General features: G+C 46.4%; 1 protein-coding gene across 3 annotated transcripts in view; it reads left to right on the top strand.

The window, feature by feature from the left end:
- The window catches only part of ptprfb (protein tyrosine phosphatase receptor type Fb), a 118,866-nt gene that overhangs the window by 87,130 nt on the left and 15,226 nt on the right, over positions 1-16,510 (top strand). For 2 of the 3 annotated variants that reach the window (XM_078287752.1, XM_071910716.2), the window contains 5 exons: positions 2,685-2,842; positions 6,380-6,492; positions 10,063-10,160; positions 12,738-12,861; positions 13,281-13,456. In XM_078287752.1, coding sequence (XP_078143878.1) covers positions 2,685-2,842; positions 6,380-6,492; positions 10,063-10,160; positions 12,738-12,861; positions 13,281-13,456 — 669 coding nt within the window. The remainder of the gene's footprint in view (positions 1-2,684; positions 2,843-6,379; positions 6,493-10,062; positions 10,161-12,737; positions 12,862-13,280; positions 13,457-16,510) is intronic. The other variant, XM_078287751.1, reaches the window with a different exon arrangement.

Below are 16,510 nucleotides of genomic sequence, written 5' to 3'. Positions count from 1 at the left end.
GCGGCGAGTCGAAACAAACGCGCCCATGGTACTCATAGCGGATCCTGAGCTCTGGGGACGGCGGAGCAGCGGCTGGCTGGCGAAGCTGTGTAGCCCACGGGCCAGACAGCAGACTCTATGTACTGCTACTACCAAAACACCTCTGCCTAAGTCCCTCCCTCTCTCTCTCTCTCTGCCTCTGTCTCTCTCTCTGCCATCTCCCATCACCCAGTCTCTCGCTCACTCTCCGTCTCTGTCTCAGACAAACACTTAGAAGCAATCACACACTCTCTGCGGCTGCGACCTAGACAAACACACACTTGTGGAGGATCAGAGGAGCTGGAGAAAAGGGCTCAGAGAAAAACTGAAGCTCCGCGTACACCGACACAGACGAGCGCACACACACGCACACGCTCTCGCACACGCTTGCTTACAACCTTTACAAACACACACACACTTTCTCTCTCTCTCACTCACTATGACACACATACAGACACACTCAAATACTTATTCATAACACTTACACTTGTATATACAGTATGTCTCTCTTTGTCTTATTCTATCACACACAGAACCATACATGGATATATACTTTGTGTCTTTCTCTTTCTGCCTCCTTGTATCAAGAACAAGCACATACGCATGCACACACACACACACACACACACCAATTTGTAATGCTAATAAACACACATGCACATATACTTACATTTGTGCCTCTCTGTCTCTCTCTTTCTCTCACTCACGCACTCTCAAACACACACACACTTTCCTTTATTGCACCATCGCTCTATTGTCAGACTGCGCTGCGAGGGCGGAGGCATTAGGAGCTGCGTGACTGAGCTTTTATCAGATATTAGGGCCGTTCAAATGGATGATCCCAGTACTTCGCCGTGACCAACAGACAAAAAACCCTCTCTTTTTGTTCTGCCTTTCCTCTCCTCTCGCTCTTCTTCCCCCGTTCTACTCTGAAAGCACAGCTGCAGTCATTTGTCACACCGAAAAAAAAACTTTTCCCAGGATTCCCTGCAGTGCCACATCTTACAGCCTTTTTTGGGCCCTTCCAAAGGAACAGGAAGCCTTGTGGTGTCATCATATCAGCAGTGTCCCACCGCTGTGACGTTCTCTTTGTTCTTAGAGAATAGGTTGATTAAACAAGGAACACAGAACCGGAAAGAACTGGTCTCATGTGCCTGGTGTGTGTGTGTGTGTGTGTGTCTGTGTCTGTGTCCGTGTGTCTGTGTGCATGTCTGTCCGTCTGTGTGTGTGTGTGTGTTTGAGAGAGAAAGAGAGAGACAGAGACAAAGAGAAAATGTTGTTGCTGCCTGATATCTGCTGTAATGTAAATCTTTCTACTTTCCTGACTCGAGTAATCTACTGTTTGCATGTAATATCACTTGAGTACATGCTGTTTTGCACATACACATGATTGAGACATGCTTTAACGCCCCGACGATCACCGACATACACGCCGACACACACACTTATGAACACACACACATATGCCCCCCCCCCCCCCCCCCCCCCCCCCAGTTGCCCAAGAGTATAGGAGATAACAGAACTATATGACAGAGCTCAGGTCTCTTTGAGCTCATCTCAGCTTATCTTTCCAATTAATATCTGCCTGCGTGCCGAAGAGCAGGCTGCTGCGCGGCTAATGATCCGGATTACCGCTGCCTGCCGCCCCGCCACTCCCGCTGCATGCTGGGAGCCCGATTCCCTCCGGGGGCTGCGATCTGTCACCCGTGCCCCCCCACTCCCATCACTATTCGATAGGAGGCACGCTGAGCTCTAATGACTGACGCCTCGCTCCTCCCTCCTCCCCTCTCTCATCTGTCACCTTGCTCTCGCACAGTAGGACTCCCTCTTCTCTCCGCCATTTTTTTTAACACCGTACCGCGTTGGCTCTTGCACCCCCTCCTCACAGACACACACACACACATACACACTCCTCCATCCCCTCCTTCATCATTTGAAGAGGAAAGAGCGGGGAGATGTCTCATTTAAAACCGAGGAGGAAAAGCACCCCCCCGACCCACCACCTCCTCCTCCTCTTCCGTCACGGTGTGAACACTAATGAAGAAGAGATGAGTCCTCTCCTCTGCCCCCATTTATCTCAGCGACCAAGGGACGTGCACGCTCTTCTCTGCCTCTCTCTGCCTCTCTCTCTCTTTCCCTCTCCCACTGTCTTACTGTCCCTCCCTTTCTCCCCCAGTCTCTCTCTCACTCTCTCTCTATCTCGCTCTCCCGTCTCATACTCACTCTGTCATCGACTGTCTCAGTTTCCTCTCGCCTGACGCAACACTTAAATGAAAGCACAGCAAACTACAGTATCTGAAGATGGTTATTGTTTTTTGTTAAAATGTCTGAGTTTGGTTGACAGCATGTTCTGCTGCATCCTCGAACCATGGGTTTGTGTTAGAATGAGATGGTTTTGGCTCTCAGGAAGCCAAAAACACATACAATATTTACATATAAATATCTCAATTCTTTCTTTTTTGGGAATATTTGTCTCTCTTTTTCTAGGCTTTACATAACAGTGCATACAACCCCGGCAAACTATAGCTCTTGGTTAAGGCCTGTTGAGGCCGATACTCATAAACTTTCTCTCTCTCTCTCTCTCTCTCTCTCTCTCTCTCTCTCTCTCTCTCTCTCTCTCTCTCTCTCTCTCGCTCTCTCTCTCTCTCTCTTCCTTTCCCCTACAGAGGACATTCTCAGCCAGTCCCTACTCAGACCCCATTCAGGTCGTGGCGGGGAGTGTGGCTCCCAGGGTGGAGCAACCCGAAATGTTATGGGTCATGGGCCCAGTGCTGGCCGTGGTCCTCATCATCATCATCGTCATCGCCATCCTGCTCTTCAAGAGGTAAGGCTCTCTGCTTTTGTGTATCTGTGTATTCCTCTGTGTGTTCGTGTGTGTTGTGTGTATGTTTGAGGTTGGATTTCAGTGACACTTGTGATTGTAGGTTACTTTTGGTTGCATCATGAATGGTAATGAGACACGCTCCCCTCTGCCACTTGCACCAGGCTGCTCACACACAAAACTGTAACATTAAATTTCATTACCATAATATTCACTGTAAGGGGAAGGGAACCAAAGACGGGTTTGATTTGTCATTTAGAAAATCCTCATTTCAGCTCACCAGATTTTGGCCTAGTTGGCTGTTTTTAACAATAGCATGTGAAGTGTCAGTTGAAATGGCAGTCGACATCGCCTCCCTACTTGAAAAGCACAGCCTGACTGTCAAAAACTCTGAGTTAGGAGAGAGAAATGTGTTTTCTCCAACACCACTGGTCATTTCAAACAAGGAACAGAAGGCTGCAACAGAGGGCTTAACTAAAAGCTCAGTCAATATCTTTTAAAAGCCCCACACTAACCACCCCAGTGTAACACACTATGGATACACACCAGCCATCCAGATACTGGTGAGGCGCAGAAAACTGGCTACTTAAAGCACCAGCCCGCTTTTATGCTTGGTAGCATTAAAAAGTTATTTGTTATCACAGCATGTTGACAGTGGAGACATCTAAATATGAAATACTCACCATGGATAATGCGACAAAATGTAAAAAAAGATGTTAGCATTTGGTTTGGACAATATGTAAGTTTGGATTGGAATATTGGAATATAACTAGGAACAATTATATACCTCACTAGGCTGTTTTGTTTTTTTTTGCCTCAGCCCCACCTCTCCATATCTATCCGTTGCATGATGACTCCATTGCAGATCTGCCATTCCACAGCATACCCATTCTCCAACCTGCCATCTGCAGCCTTGCAGACTGCTGTGTAGCTGCCGTCTCCGGCAGTCTTAGACAGGGACTTGTTAATAATAGGCCGTGAGACAGCTCACCGCTGAGGAGCGCATCCTCTGTCTGGAAGCCCTTTCTCCATGCAGACACAGATTGACAGGAGGGACTGTAGGGGGGTGGCTGTATGCCCTTTTCACTGTGGACTGGCAGTATAAATGTGTGAAGGAATAATCACACTCTACCTCGGGTTGTTATTGCAACCTGCACAGTCGCCAAGACCAACACCAGCAGTGAATAATGAAGGGGTTATTTTCAAAAGTCTCCAGCTAGCGTTCGGATAACTTTTTATGTCATGCTTTCAAGATGTTGTTTAAAATTGTGGAAGGACTGGATTTCTGAATATTGTACAGAGTTAGAACAAACTTTGACCGGAGGAGTTTTGGGTCCATGTTGATATTAATTACCCATTAATCTTCCCCCTTCTCTTTGCCCTCTGTGAAAGCAGCAAACAGGAAAGGTGGGTACTGTAACTGTTGCATCAGTCACGACTCCATCTCCCCTCCTAAGTCCCTTCCATTCGTGTTGTGAAGTTGGTGGTATTCATGTACTCTTTAGGGTTGCAGGGTCAGCTACCTCTCCACGCTCCCGCCGACATTACCCCAAAAACATTTTCCACTCAGACAGGAATAAAAGAAAACATCTTAAAATTGGTTTGCCTAGTCTCATTTGTTCAGCTAGAAGAGATGAGAAGCAGCAGACTCTGCAGCCCTTGATAATTGGGGTCAAAGGAACCCCTGGGTCACGTCCATGTACCAGTGCATGTTCCACATCTAGTGCCAGTGTTCCCCCTCAGATCATCCTGTCTGCCATGGTTTGTCTTCGTGCTGTGTTTCATTATCCAGCCTGTGTCAGCGCACCCCTTCAAGATTGGCCCCATCTGAATATGCCAAGCCCTCACCTGCTGCTGAATGGGCCATTGTGAAGTAAATGCCAGACGGGGAGACTGCTGAAACAGAAATGTTCCCATCTTTTAAGCTGACATTTTCCACCGAGACCCCTTCCTCCACTTTTAGCCTTTTTTTCCCCTCTCACCACTTCCTTGTGGCAGGAGTCTCAACAAAGGGCCCTGTTCTGCTCTTATTAAGCACACCCCGTACCACACACACACACACACACACACACACACACACACACTCACCTGCACTTACTTTCTCACACATCTTAACCCTCACTTTGAGCCTTCCGATGAATGCCCCCATTGAGGTTGCTGCCATGTTTGTGTTAGCCCAGCACTAAAGCGTGGTGTAGATTGGCATCTGATTGGGTCGGAGAGAGGAGAGGTGTGGAGAAGAGATCACAGATGCCCAACTCATTCCCCCCTTCCCACCCCAGCCCAGCAGTGGGCCCTGGGAAAACCGGACACGGTCTGGCTCAGCTCTCGGTTGGAAAGGAAGAGATGCTTGTCGTAGATTAGCGGTCACGCTGCTAGCATTAGCTTAAGCCCCCGCAGCATCAGATAACAGGTGGTGGTGAGGCCCGAGCCCCAGCGGTTGAGGTGGACCGGGGTAAGGCTGTGTGCACTAGCTTTATGTATTCTCACCATGTCAGGCTTCAACAGAAGGCCCTGCTCCTGCCTAAAACCCACGCTCGCCACTTGCAAATGGAGTGCAATGAGATGTGAAATTTCCACAGGGCGCCCTGACGCTTCCTTCCGCCCATTTCCATTTGCAGTCAGGAGGCTTGTGAGTCTGCAGCTGTTTGTGTGTGTGTGTGTGTGTGTGTGGTTGTGGTTGTGTAAGTGAGAGAGACACACACACACAGAGAGGGAAAGGGTGTATATACATCTGTGCGCCTGTTTGAGTGTGTGCGTCAACAGATGCTGGCTGTCTGAACATTAGAATACAGGCAAGCTGCGTTCTCTCTCCCTCTCTCCGCCTGATGGAGAAAGCCACGGTCGACTGAGCCGAGCCAGTCCGAGCTGTGCTGTGCTGTTCTGTGCTGTTCTGTGCTAGGCTCAGCTAGGCCAGGCCTGGCAGCGCAGGTGCTGCAGAACTGGTCTAATTACCCAGTGTTGTGCCACCCAGCTGATGAGCTAATTACAGCATCCGCCTGTTTTCCTCTCAATCTGGAAAGCCAGTAAACACAATGTGTTGTTAGTACACACACACGCTACCACACAGCAGTGAAAATCACACATTAAAACCTTTGCTGCACACAAATACACACACATATGTACACATACCCACACAGCAGCTGTCATCTATCCAGCAGCAAACAAACCCAACCTAGCCCACTCCAGGGAGATGATGGCGTGTCTTCAAACACATTAAATTCCAGTTGGCAAACTAAAGGGGTAATGCCCTGGACTCTACTGTCTGGTGAATGGGCCAATCTTTAAAACTAGTTTTGAGAACCATTAACTATACCATTAACCTCATCAAGTGTGCAACAGAGTGAAGATGCCTACTTTCCTACAGTCCCTGCACCAGTTTCCTCATCATATATCAGAGGAAACAACAGTGTCATTCTCAGTCATTCTGTCATTGCCATTTGCAGCTGGCTTGAGAAAATTGTTGGCGAGTGTATTAAGTGTGTGAGTGGTCTCAATATGTTGTGGTTAACGCCTTCCTGCCTGTCTCTGCCACTTCAGGAAGCGGGCGTCGCCCCTACCGAAGGATGAGCACTCGGGTGGGGTGAAGGACTCCCTGCTGGCAAACTCCTCCGACCCTGTGGAGATGAGAAGGCTCAACTACCAGACCCCAGGTAATGAACAACGCTCTATCGATACCTAGCTCTGAATGAAACGGAGCGCTCTCCTTTCCCTCAACAACTACCATGGTGTCCTTGAGCAATGCACTTAACCCCCACTTGTTCCAGTGGAGCTGCTCAAGGCTACATAGTAGAAAACTGGTTGTACTGGGCAGCTCCCAGGTGTGAATGTGTGTAAATCAGAGCATTGCTGAAACAGAGCATGCGTGCTCAGTCAACTTTTCTTGGGTAAATAACTCCCCGGGGAGATGAAGGGTTTCATTCCAAAATGAAAATAAAAAACTCTGCCTGAAATTCTTCAATCATTCTTCAATCAGTACTAACACAGACGATCCTATCCTCAACAACAAAAGTACTTTGAAAGAAAACATCTTAAGGTGACTCGTATCTTTAATAGTGTTCCTTAATATATTTCATTTTCATACCAGCATTCTGCAAAAGTAGTTTGTTTTTTTTTTTTTGTTTTTTTTTTTCTTCAAACAGTAGTTATTGCATTTTAGAATTACTCTCTTTTTCAACAAAACTATTCAGCCTTTCCAGCAACGATCTAGTTTTGCAATGAATACCTGCCTTCTTCTCCCTCTTGATGGATCTCTTGTTTACTGGCGCTTTGCAGAAGGTGTCAGCGTATGAAATTCACGTTTATCCTGCTTACTTTGCATACTTTTGTCACTTACCCTCAGGCTGTAAACCTGACCAGCTCAATAAATTGTTCAGTAACAGAAAATAAACAGATCGTGTACGTAACCGCCGTAGCCAGCGTTGGACGGCAGCATTGGAGCTAGGCCCGAGAGAATTCGCATTCCATCCGCGTGCAGCGGTGAAGCGAGGGGGGTTGTCAGGGTGCCCGCCTCAGCATCAGCCCTCTTCCTTTTTCCTCCTGATCTCCTCCTTCCTCCCCCCGTCCTCCTCGCTCCTCCCTCCTCCCTTCCTGAGCTCCTTTCATTCCCCCCAGCTGGTAATGAGTCCTGCTGCCTCTGATGTCAAGGTGAGCCAGGCGGAGGGAACAATGGAGCTGAGAGAAAATGTCAACCCCTGTGCGCATGTGTGTGTGTGTGTGTTTTTGTGTGCGTGTGAGTGTGTGTGTGTGTGTGCGTGTGTGTGTGTGTGTGTGTGAGTGAGTGTGTATCCCTTCTCACGGGTTATTAAAGATCCCACTCCCCGTACGCACACCCAGCCCCTTTGAACCCCTGCAGAGGAATTAAGCAGTGCCGCCGTTCTAAAAGAGCCCTGTTCTCCCATCCTCCCACTCCACCTCTTTTCTCTTTTGTCTTCCATTTTCCCCTGTAGGGTAATCTCTCTCTCTCTCTCTCTCTCTCTCTCTCTCTCTCTCTCTACCTCAACATTTCTCTCTTTCTCCCCCTCTCTGCCTCGCTGTTATGCTAGCCGACTTCAAGAGTAGTGATTATCAAAATCACCAAGGCTGCGTCTGCCTCGTGAAAACACAAGAGACGCCAAGGCTGCACCGAGTGAATATTGAAAAGCCCATTCCTCCGTCCTCTCGCTCTTTCTCTCTTTGATTCGCACACAGCAGGTGAAGAATCTCATTCTGATTCTGATTGTTTTGAAGTAGCCCAGATGATTCAAGCTCAAGTCTCCGGCATGTTTGTTTCTTAAACAGACTACTGTGCGCTCTACCCCTGGCACTCCAGCAGCAAATGTGTGTCTCTATGGGAATCTGCCCTGGTCTATCCTTGGCAGACCTGGGCCGGAGAGTATTTGCAAATACTTCACTGAGATAAGTGGTGTTTGATACATCGGACAAAGCATGTAGTGCCAGAATATTTACAGTAGGCAATCACAGGAGAGTATTTTGCATACTTTTCTGTTTGACAACCTAGATGACACTATCTGAATTGTCCTGATTTGGCAAACCTCACCCATCAAGCACTCCAAGTAGGTTAAAAAACACGCGAGGAACTATTTGCAGATACCGTTTGGCCCAGGTCTGATCCTTAGCCCTCTCCATTGATTGGTTCTTCTTCTTCCTCCTCCCTTCACTCTCCTCTCTCCACAGGTCCCAGCTCTCATCGCTGCCCCAACACTCCAAGTTAGTCTGCTCTCTCACCTACTGTGTATTTCCCACACATGCAGTCTATGGCTCTCTCTCTATCTATCTCCTCCTCCTCTTCTCTTTCCTCAACCTTGCTTACTCTCTGTCTCACTCCTGATCCCATTCCCCCGTTGCAATCCTGACGGACATCTCAGCCCACAAGCTTGTACCTCCTGGCGCTCCCAAGGACGCAGCGATGACCATGGACTTTCCACAACACCGTTTTGGTCAGGAAGCATAGGATGGCTAGATGGCTTCATGGCTAGTTGGGCAGTGCGGACTGTTACACTTGCTGTGGATTAGCCTTGTTATCTGTGTCTTCACTCTCCATTTAACCAACAACATGGCTGTTAAAGACCTGGCTGAACACACACACACACATATACAAATACACACACATGCACATACACACATACTGATGCTAATGTGCTCATGGCATTGGTCCCACTGTGTGATAGTATTAAATTAGTTTAATTGGTCAGATCTCATCATGTGCAGTGGCCACAGTTACCAGCCATTAGTCGTCAGCGTTGCAGCAATAATGAGCTTGTAGCGCCAACTCATCCGAGAGCATGACCCATTACCTTACAGATATGCTCAGCCAGAGACACTAATGTTAATATGTACACCTGTTTAAAGTGTGTATCTTGATCTACGTGTGTCTTAAAACAGTATTTGTAAGGTTTATGGTGCTCTATGGATGACTTTGAAGCATCTTCATGCGTCGCATACAGTTAACTTTTAACACACAAGGCAAGTTCCCAGAAATCCATTTAAGCACAGAGCCTTGCCAAGTTCAGAGGCACAGGGGGAATTTGTGTCGGTAGATTAGCAATAAATCATCCAATAACCCGGCGATGAGAAATCTAGAGAGCGGCAGGGGGGTTGTTTGAATTTAATCCAGCCTAAGCGCTCCAGGCTGGGCCAAAAGATAGTTTATTGTAGGGAAAGAGATTTTCAAAGAATCAAGTTTTGGCTGGTGACCAGTCAGAGTTTTTCTTTCTGGGAAGTGACAGTGTGACTGATTTGTTGAGACTTGCGGGTTCTTGCTCTGATCCCACCTCCAATCGAGCGTTGTGGAGTCAGGGAGATGTCTGCCTCCTGCTTCCCTCCAGGAGCATGCTCACCCAGTCACTCATGTGCATCGCCGTCCCAGTCCCACCTCTGTCTTCCTCACTTAGCATGACGATGTCACCAAATGTCACCGAACTGTTTCAACTTGTGCGCTCTCTCGCTCTCTGCTCTGCTCTCTCTCTTCCTTTCTCTTTCTCTCTCTCTCTCTCTCTTTCTCTCCCTCCCTTCATGCATTGTTGAACAAAGTGCACTCTCCTCACCGTTACACAGCCACCTCATGGTCCCACCGGCAGCCTCACTCACCCTGTGATCAAACCAGTTTTTGTGTACGTCGATGTGCGTGTCTGTTGTGGGAACAGCCAGGTCTCATTCTCTCTTTTTTTTTTGTCTTTTGTCATCTTCCTCCTCCTCCTCTTCCTCTTCCTGCCCTCTCCCAGGAATGAGGGAGCACCCGCCCATTCCTGTTATTGACTTGGCTGACCACATAGAGCGGCTGAAGGCCAACGACGGCCTCCGCTTTTCCCAGGAGTATGAGGTAAGAGCCGCGCACTAATACTGTATCAGCAGTTCCCTCACTTTCGAGGATATAAATGTATTTCTTTGTTATCCTGTCTGGGAGGAAGTGTTGTGTTTATGCCTCTTTGATCCCATATGCATGTATTCTAATGGATTATGGAAGACTTCTTTCATAGACATTCTTCAGTCATTTTTACAACTCTATTACCAGTCCCACCAGGAAACCAGCACTTACATTAAATGCTGCGTGATGCTTTTTCACAAAACTAGCAGGTGGCGAGTCGCTTAAGCAATCTGTGCGCGTCTTGATGTTTCCCAGAAGAATGTTATTTTGCAAACGGTCTCTCCGATGCAACTCGGTGAGGGATTATCTCTTGTCAGTGTTCTTTCTCCAAAAAAAAAAAGAAGGGGGAGAATTTGCATTTAAAGTGGCACATTTTGCGAAAGGATTGCCGTAAGCCAGAGTAAGAGGTTAGTTGGCTGTGGGACTAACCGAGGACAGAGAAAGAGGAGAGGTATCCTTGAATACAGAAAAACACAACATGGCTTTTATTAATTTGCTCCGACTATTCGCTCTATTTTGTCTAATCAGCCCTGTTCCTTGCACTGACACATCCAACAAGGCTGTGGGAGCGAATGTAGAGCTTCTTGTTGGGGGGGGGAGCAAATAGCCTCCCAGGCCTGTTGAGTTAGTGTAAACGAATCACACCAGAGCAGTGGCTTGTGTGACTGCAGGCATTTACAACCAGCCCTGCCCTGTCCCCTCCCCACCCAAATCCTTCCCAGCTAGGGAAGACCCCCTCCTCGGCCAGACAGATGGCCGTCCGTCTCTGCCAGCCGAGGCAGCGTGGCAAAGCTCAGGGCGCTTTGTCACAGTCACGTTCGCCGGCTGCTCCCGTTGTGCCCTACCCGAAGGCTCAGAGTTTAGAGAGGCCTCTCCACTTCCTCTCCCTGATGTTTCGGACGGCCTGAAAATTCCCTTTCCCGCCAACGCCAGCCCGCATCACACCGAGCAGAGCACTCTGGGTAACGAGCAGTGTTTGTCAATCAGGCATGCTGCAGCTCACTCAGACGGTCTTTTTATCGTAGGAAGCGATATCACACCGCAGTCCTCATAGCACTATCATTATGCTCATTCGAACGCGTTTCCAGCGTGTCAGCTAGAATAGCATAGGCGTTTTCTTCTCAGTTGTTTCCACCTTCTCTACCTAACTTGTTTGCCAGTTGTCATCAGTCTAGCAATGCCCGCTGTCTTCACTGAGCTCTCAGATGGGTATGACATGTTTTGACTGCAAATGAAATGTTCCTTTTCAAACTGGCGGGCGCTGGCAGACAAATTGGCAGTGTTGAGCTCATCAGCAGCAATAGGCCCATACCCAAATGACTCCTACTATCGAGCAATTTGGAGCTCTATTGGAGCCTTTCTTTGTTTACTGTTGAGGGTTTCTTGTGTCTGAACACTCCACATGTCTCATGTATGGTTCTAAAACAAATAGCATATAATTGGATACCAGACCTGAGTCTAAAAGCACTGTACATTTTATGGCATGTTTGTGCCTACCTAGGTGCCAGTTTACTGTATAGGACAATACAGTGAGAGCCTGAAAGTAAATGCAGTCACAGGAAAGTAATTAAAAGTCAATTTGCTGTACCTGTGATTTACAGCTTAACCTGAATTGTCCTAATGTGATAAACCCCACCTGCCTCGTATGCAGTGAACACAAGTGCTAATTATTTTCAAATGCTATTTCACCCATAACTTCATGGCTCATTCCCCTAACCCCCCTCCAAAAATAAGCAATCGCTTTATTCGACCTGTCTAGTTTTGACGTAAAATACTCCCTAATAATTCAATTAGGGCTACATCCAAGTCAAGTAAGTGAAGGAATATCCAAGGTGTTGCTCTCGCTCCAGCTGGCTTTGCAAGGCGAAAGGTTTGGGGAATTGATGGACATGGTTCCGGCATGAGCCTGCGGGGATCGATGCCGAATAACAAGAGACTGTGTGACATTATTGAGCCAAGGGATGGGAGGCCGCCACATATCTCCCCAGATCAATATGCATCCAGCCTACTGTCGTCTTAGCCAGAGAGACGCATGACGCAAGAAGGATAGTGAAAAGGTGATAACTCTAGGAATGGAGAGAGAGCCAGGGAGGGAGAGGGTGAAACAGAAATAAAAGATGGGAAAAGAGACAGAAATAGACGATGAGAAAAAGAGAGACGGAGAATGAGAGCAATAATGGTTACCGCAGCTAGTCATGCGTGCGACTGCTCAGAACTAGGTAATTCAATATGGCCGCCCATAAGGGAGGGGATGAGTGTTTCTGGTTGCCTGCGGGCTTCAACGGAGCCTTTATTCAACTCCCAGTTGAAACGAACATTCTCATCAATGTGTCTGGGTCTATTTTACCCCTGTGACACTCCAGAGACTCCTTTTGTTCCTCTGTTTTATGTTATTTTCTCTCCCTCCCTTCCCATTTGTGTCTCCCTTTCTCACTCTCTCTCTCTCTCTTAATTGCTCTGCTCTGTCTGTTTCTCTTTTTCTTCCTTTCTTCTCGCTCTCTCTCCTCTTCTTTCTCCTGTTGTTCCTCACAGTCCGTTGATCCGGGCCAGCAGTTCACCTGGGAGAACTCCAACATGGAAGTCAACAAGCCAAAGAACCGCTATGCAAACGTCATCGCCTACGACCACTCCAGAGTGGTGCTCACCTCCGTCGATGGTACGAGCCCATGTGACCACTCAGATAGCACCGAGGCCTCCTTTAGATGTACGAAGGACATGTTGTACGCCTACAGCTGCTGCTTTAGAAATCTCCTATTTAAACCACAAAGCCCACATGTCCTTTTTCTTTGGATATACTGTAGAATGTTGAACATCTATATGTAGAGTGATAAGTACTGTCCATCATATGTTTCACTGCATGTAAAGTCAGAGTCCTTGCACCATATGTGTCAGTGCGCACCTTGAAACTGTCAATATGTCTCCCTCTGCCTCAGTGTCACCAAGAAAACATTTTGTACATTTATTGCTCTCGGTGATAAAAAATTACTCCGATTCTGATCTTTGGCACAATATGAGATTAAATATAAATACCATGTAACATATGAGTTACGTCCCAGCTTGCTCTCTTTATTTCAGCAGTTCCCGGTAGCGACTACATCAACGCCAACTACATCGACGGCTACAGGAAGCAGAATGCCTACATCGCCACGCAGGGCCCGCTGCCGGAGACGCTGAGCGACTTCTGGAGGATGGTGTGGGAGCAGAGATCCAGCACGGTAGTCATGATGACCAGACTGGAGGAGAAGTCACGGGTAAGGAGAGACACACTCAATGTGATTTATTTTAAAAGATTACATCACACGTTGTTAACTAAGGCAATCAAAAATATTTTATTTAATTCCTTAACAGCTGTAACACAACATATAAATGATTTACTGATCCATTATGTGTCACTACTCAGTAATAAGATTATGTACATTATATAATTTACTATTAATTAGTGAACAATGTAGAAACTTAACTACTGTCAATTAATTGTTACTTAGCCATTCAAAAATAATAATAAATGGTGAATAATTACATCACCATATATTAGTTATTGTTTTTTTTTTTTTTTTATTTAACACAGAACATACATACATAAAATAGAAAAACATATAATACAATTAGTGATTGTTATTAGGAGGTTTTAATGTCCATGCAAACTAATAGATGAAGAAACCAGAAATATGTTTTTCTGTTGTGGGATGTCATCAAAACTCATTTGCATGTGAAGAGGATTAAGGGAGATTCAGATTGAATTGCAGCCAAAATGTGAGGATTTATAGTTGAGTTAAATTTTCACAGTAGTACAACTTTTACTTCATTTGTTAATTAGATACTGCTCAAAGAGTGAAATGCTGGATTTGTACAAAACTTTTTTTTGCAACTCCATGATGAGATTTCACGTATAGAGAAGTGTAGTGTCTCGTCTCTCATTGCACTCGCTGAATTTGGCTGCTGAAGACTGCGGCACCATGGTAAAAACTCCAAAATTGTAGTTAAGAGGATTTCACCCAACAACAGCCTTGCCTGCCTAAAAATAAATTCATGCTATAAAAGGAAAAAGGAACACACAGGCAACTTGAGATTTCGAAGTAGGGATGGGTCTATTTAATTACCTTCACAAAGTACTGCTTATGAAATCAATTTGAAGCCAATATTGTGATGGTTTATTAGTGTGTGCATACGTTGCCCTAATGAAAGTTGGCCCCCAGACTCAGCACAGCAAGTACCAACGTTTGTGAATTGATTGAACACAGTTTAGAAATTAAGACTTCATTTCCAAAACACTGGAAAAAATCATTACCTGAAGTTCAGTTTATCTTTCAATGCCTATAAAGTATAGAGAGTGTGTAAAAGAGCGATCGTTTTGTCAGCTAAGGATTTAAATTGCCTACCAATCCTTTAAAAAGTAGAGTCGTTTGTTTTAATTTTGAGCTCTCCATGCTATCAATCATTTTCAAAGAGTAGGTGTCATTTTTTTTTTGTCTTTTTGGAGCAGAAGTCTTCATTTTTCCCTTGAGGATGCCTGCTATATGGAAATGTTGGATAAGCTGATTTTTATTAGTCACTCAGTTGAACTCAGCTAGACTATACATGGCTCGCTTTCAAATTCCTCTCCATATATCAGCGTGTCTCAGAGGCAGTTCTCTGTCACAGATCCCATGCCCCTTCTGCTTTGATCATATGTAACTGAGTCACAGCGCCACACACACACACACACACACACACACACACACACACACACACAAACAAACAAACACGGGGGTGGACAAAATAATGGAAACGGCGCATGAAAAGGGACTTTAAATGCCAATTAGCAGTGTGTGTCGGCTTTAAAAGAGCTCTGACAATTACCGCTTTTAAAGCAGTGTGAGGCAGCTAACAGTGTTCCAGTAGTCGGTGCCAGAACTGCCGCGGCATCAGTCACAAAAACTGCAGAATGATGCAACGTGACAAGGGGAACAGTCTTGAAAATTAGGACAACATATGTCAAACACGGACAAACTGCATCGGCAAAGAGGGTCGCAAGTTGACGACGGACGCTCGACACGGACGCTGAACAGGATAATTACGAAACACCACAAAACAATGGCCCTACTTGTTATTAGATACATGATATTCATATATTTTAAGGTATTTCTGTTGTTTTGTCTACCCCCTTTACATGCATACACACCTCTCTCTCTCTCTCTCTCTCTCTCTCTCTCTCTCTCTCTCTCTCTCACACACACACACGCACACACACGCACATGGTGAGTCAGTCAGCCTCCCACCAGCCAGCAGGCTGCTGTCGTACGCCAAACTGAGCGGCAGCAGGACAAATACTATGAGTTCCCTGCACCAGGCAAATTTCAGCTTCCTCTACTACTGCCATTACAAGTTGATAAAACCTTGAAAGGTCAGATAAGAGATAGAGGACTTGTAAATGAGACTCAGTTGTCTGTCTGTCTGTGTGTGTGTGTGTGTGTGTGTGTGTGTGTGTGTGTGTGTGTGTGTGTGTGTGTGCGTGTGTGTGCGTGTGTGTGTGTGTGTGTCCAGATAAGAGGTCTGTGCCCTCTGCAAAAGGCCAGGTGATGACATGTGAGAGCCAAGTTTCAAAGCAGAAGCAGATGATAGTGAAACCTGCGGTGTGTGTGTGTGTGTGTGTGTGTGTGTGTGTGTGTGTGTGTGTGTGTGTGTGTGTGTGTGTGTGTGTGTTTGAGAGATAGAATATGCCACCCAACCTCAAACAGCACAGAGATATTCATTACAGTGGTGACTTCTAATCCATATGTTTGTACTCCGAGCGGTTCCCCATCACTCAGCTGAGTTTCTCCTGCAGGCTTCTGCCTCTGCCTAAGAATGTGAGCTGTGAAGAAGCGAGGTGAAATGTGAGGGGGTGAATTTTACCGCATTTTGTTTTGTCGATTTGTCCCGGCCCGGTGAGACAGCTAAGGTGCTTCCAAATGTCAGCTCAGTGCTGCAGTATCAATATGATTAGCTTACCTGCGCCACCTCCCTTCCCCTCATGTATTCCAAATCAATAGCGGTAGGTTTCAAGTCCCACCAATTGTGACATTAGGAGTACGTCTCCACTTGTCCGATCTCTGTATCGAAAATGGGAGTTCAGCGGAGTTGTAGTACTTGTACTCTGAAATCACAAATTTAACGCACAAAGTTTTACACACATTTTACATTTTAAGCATTTAGGTGAAGCTCTTATCCAGAGCGCCTTAAAACAACTGAGCATGGGTTTAGTGTCTTGCTCATGACCATGGGACACATGGCAGTTGATGCTCAAATTGGTAGGAACTAGAGATGGGACGATATATCGAAATTCA

Source organism: Centroberyx gerrardi, chromosome 13 (genome assembly GCF_048128805.1).
Source record: "Centroberyx gerrardi isolate f3 chromosome 13, fCenGer3.hap1.cur.20231027, whole genome shotgun sequence".
Classification (NCBI taxonomy): domain Eukaryota; kingdom Metazoa; phylum Chordata; class Actinopteri; order Beryciformes; family Berycidae; genus Centroberyx; species Centroberyx gerrardi.
The sequence above is the reverse complement of the archived record's forward strand: the minus strand, read 5'-3'. Positions and strand labels throughout refer to the sequence as shown.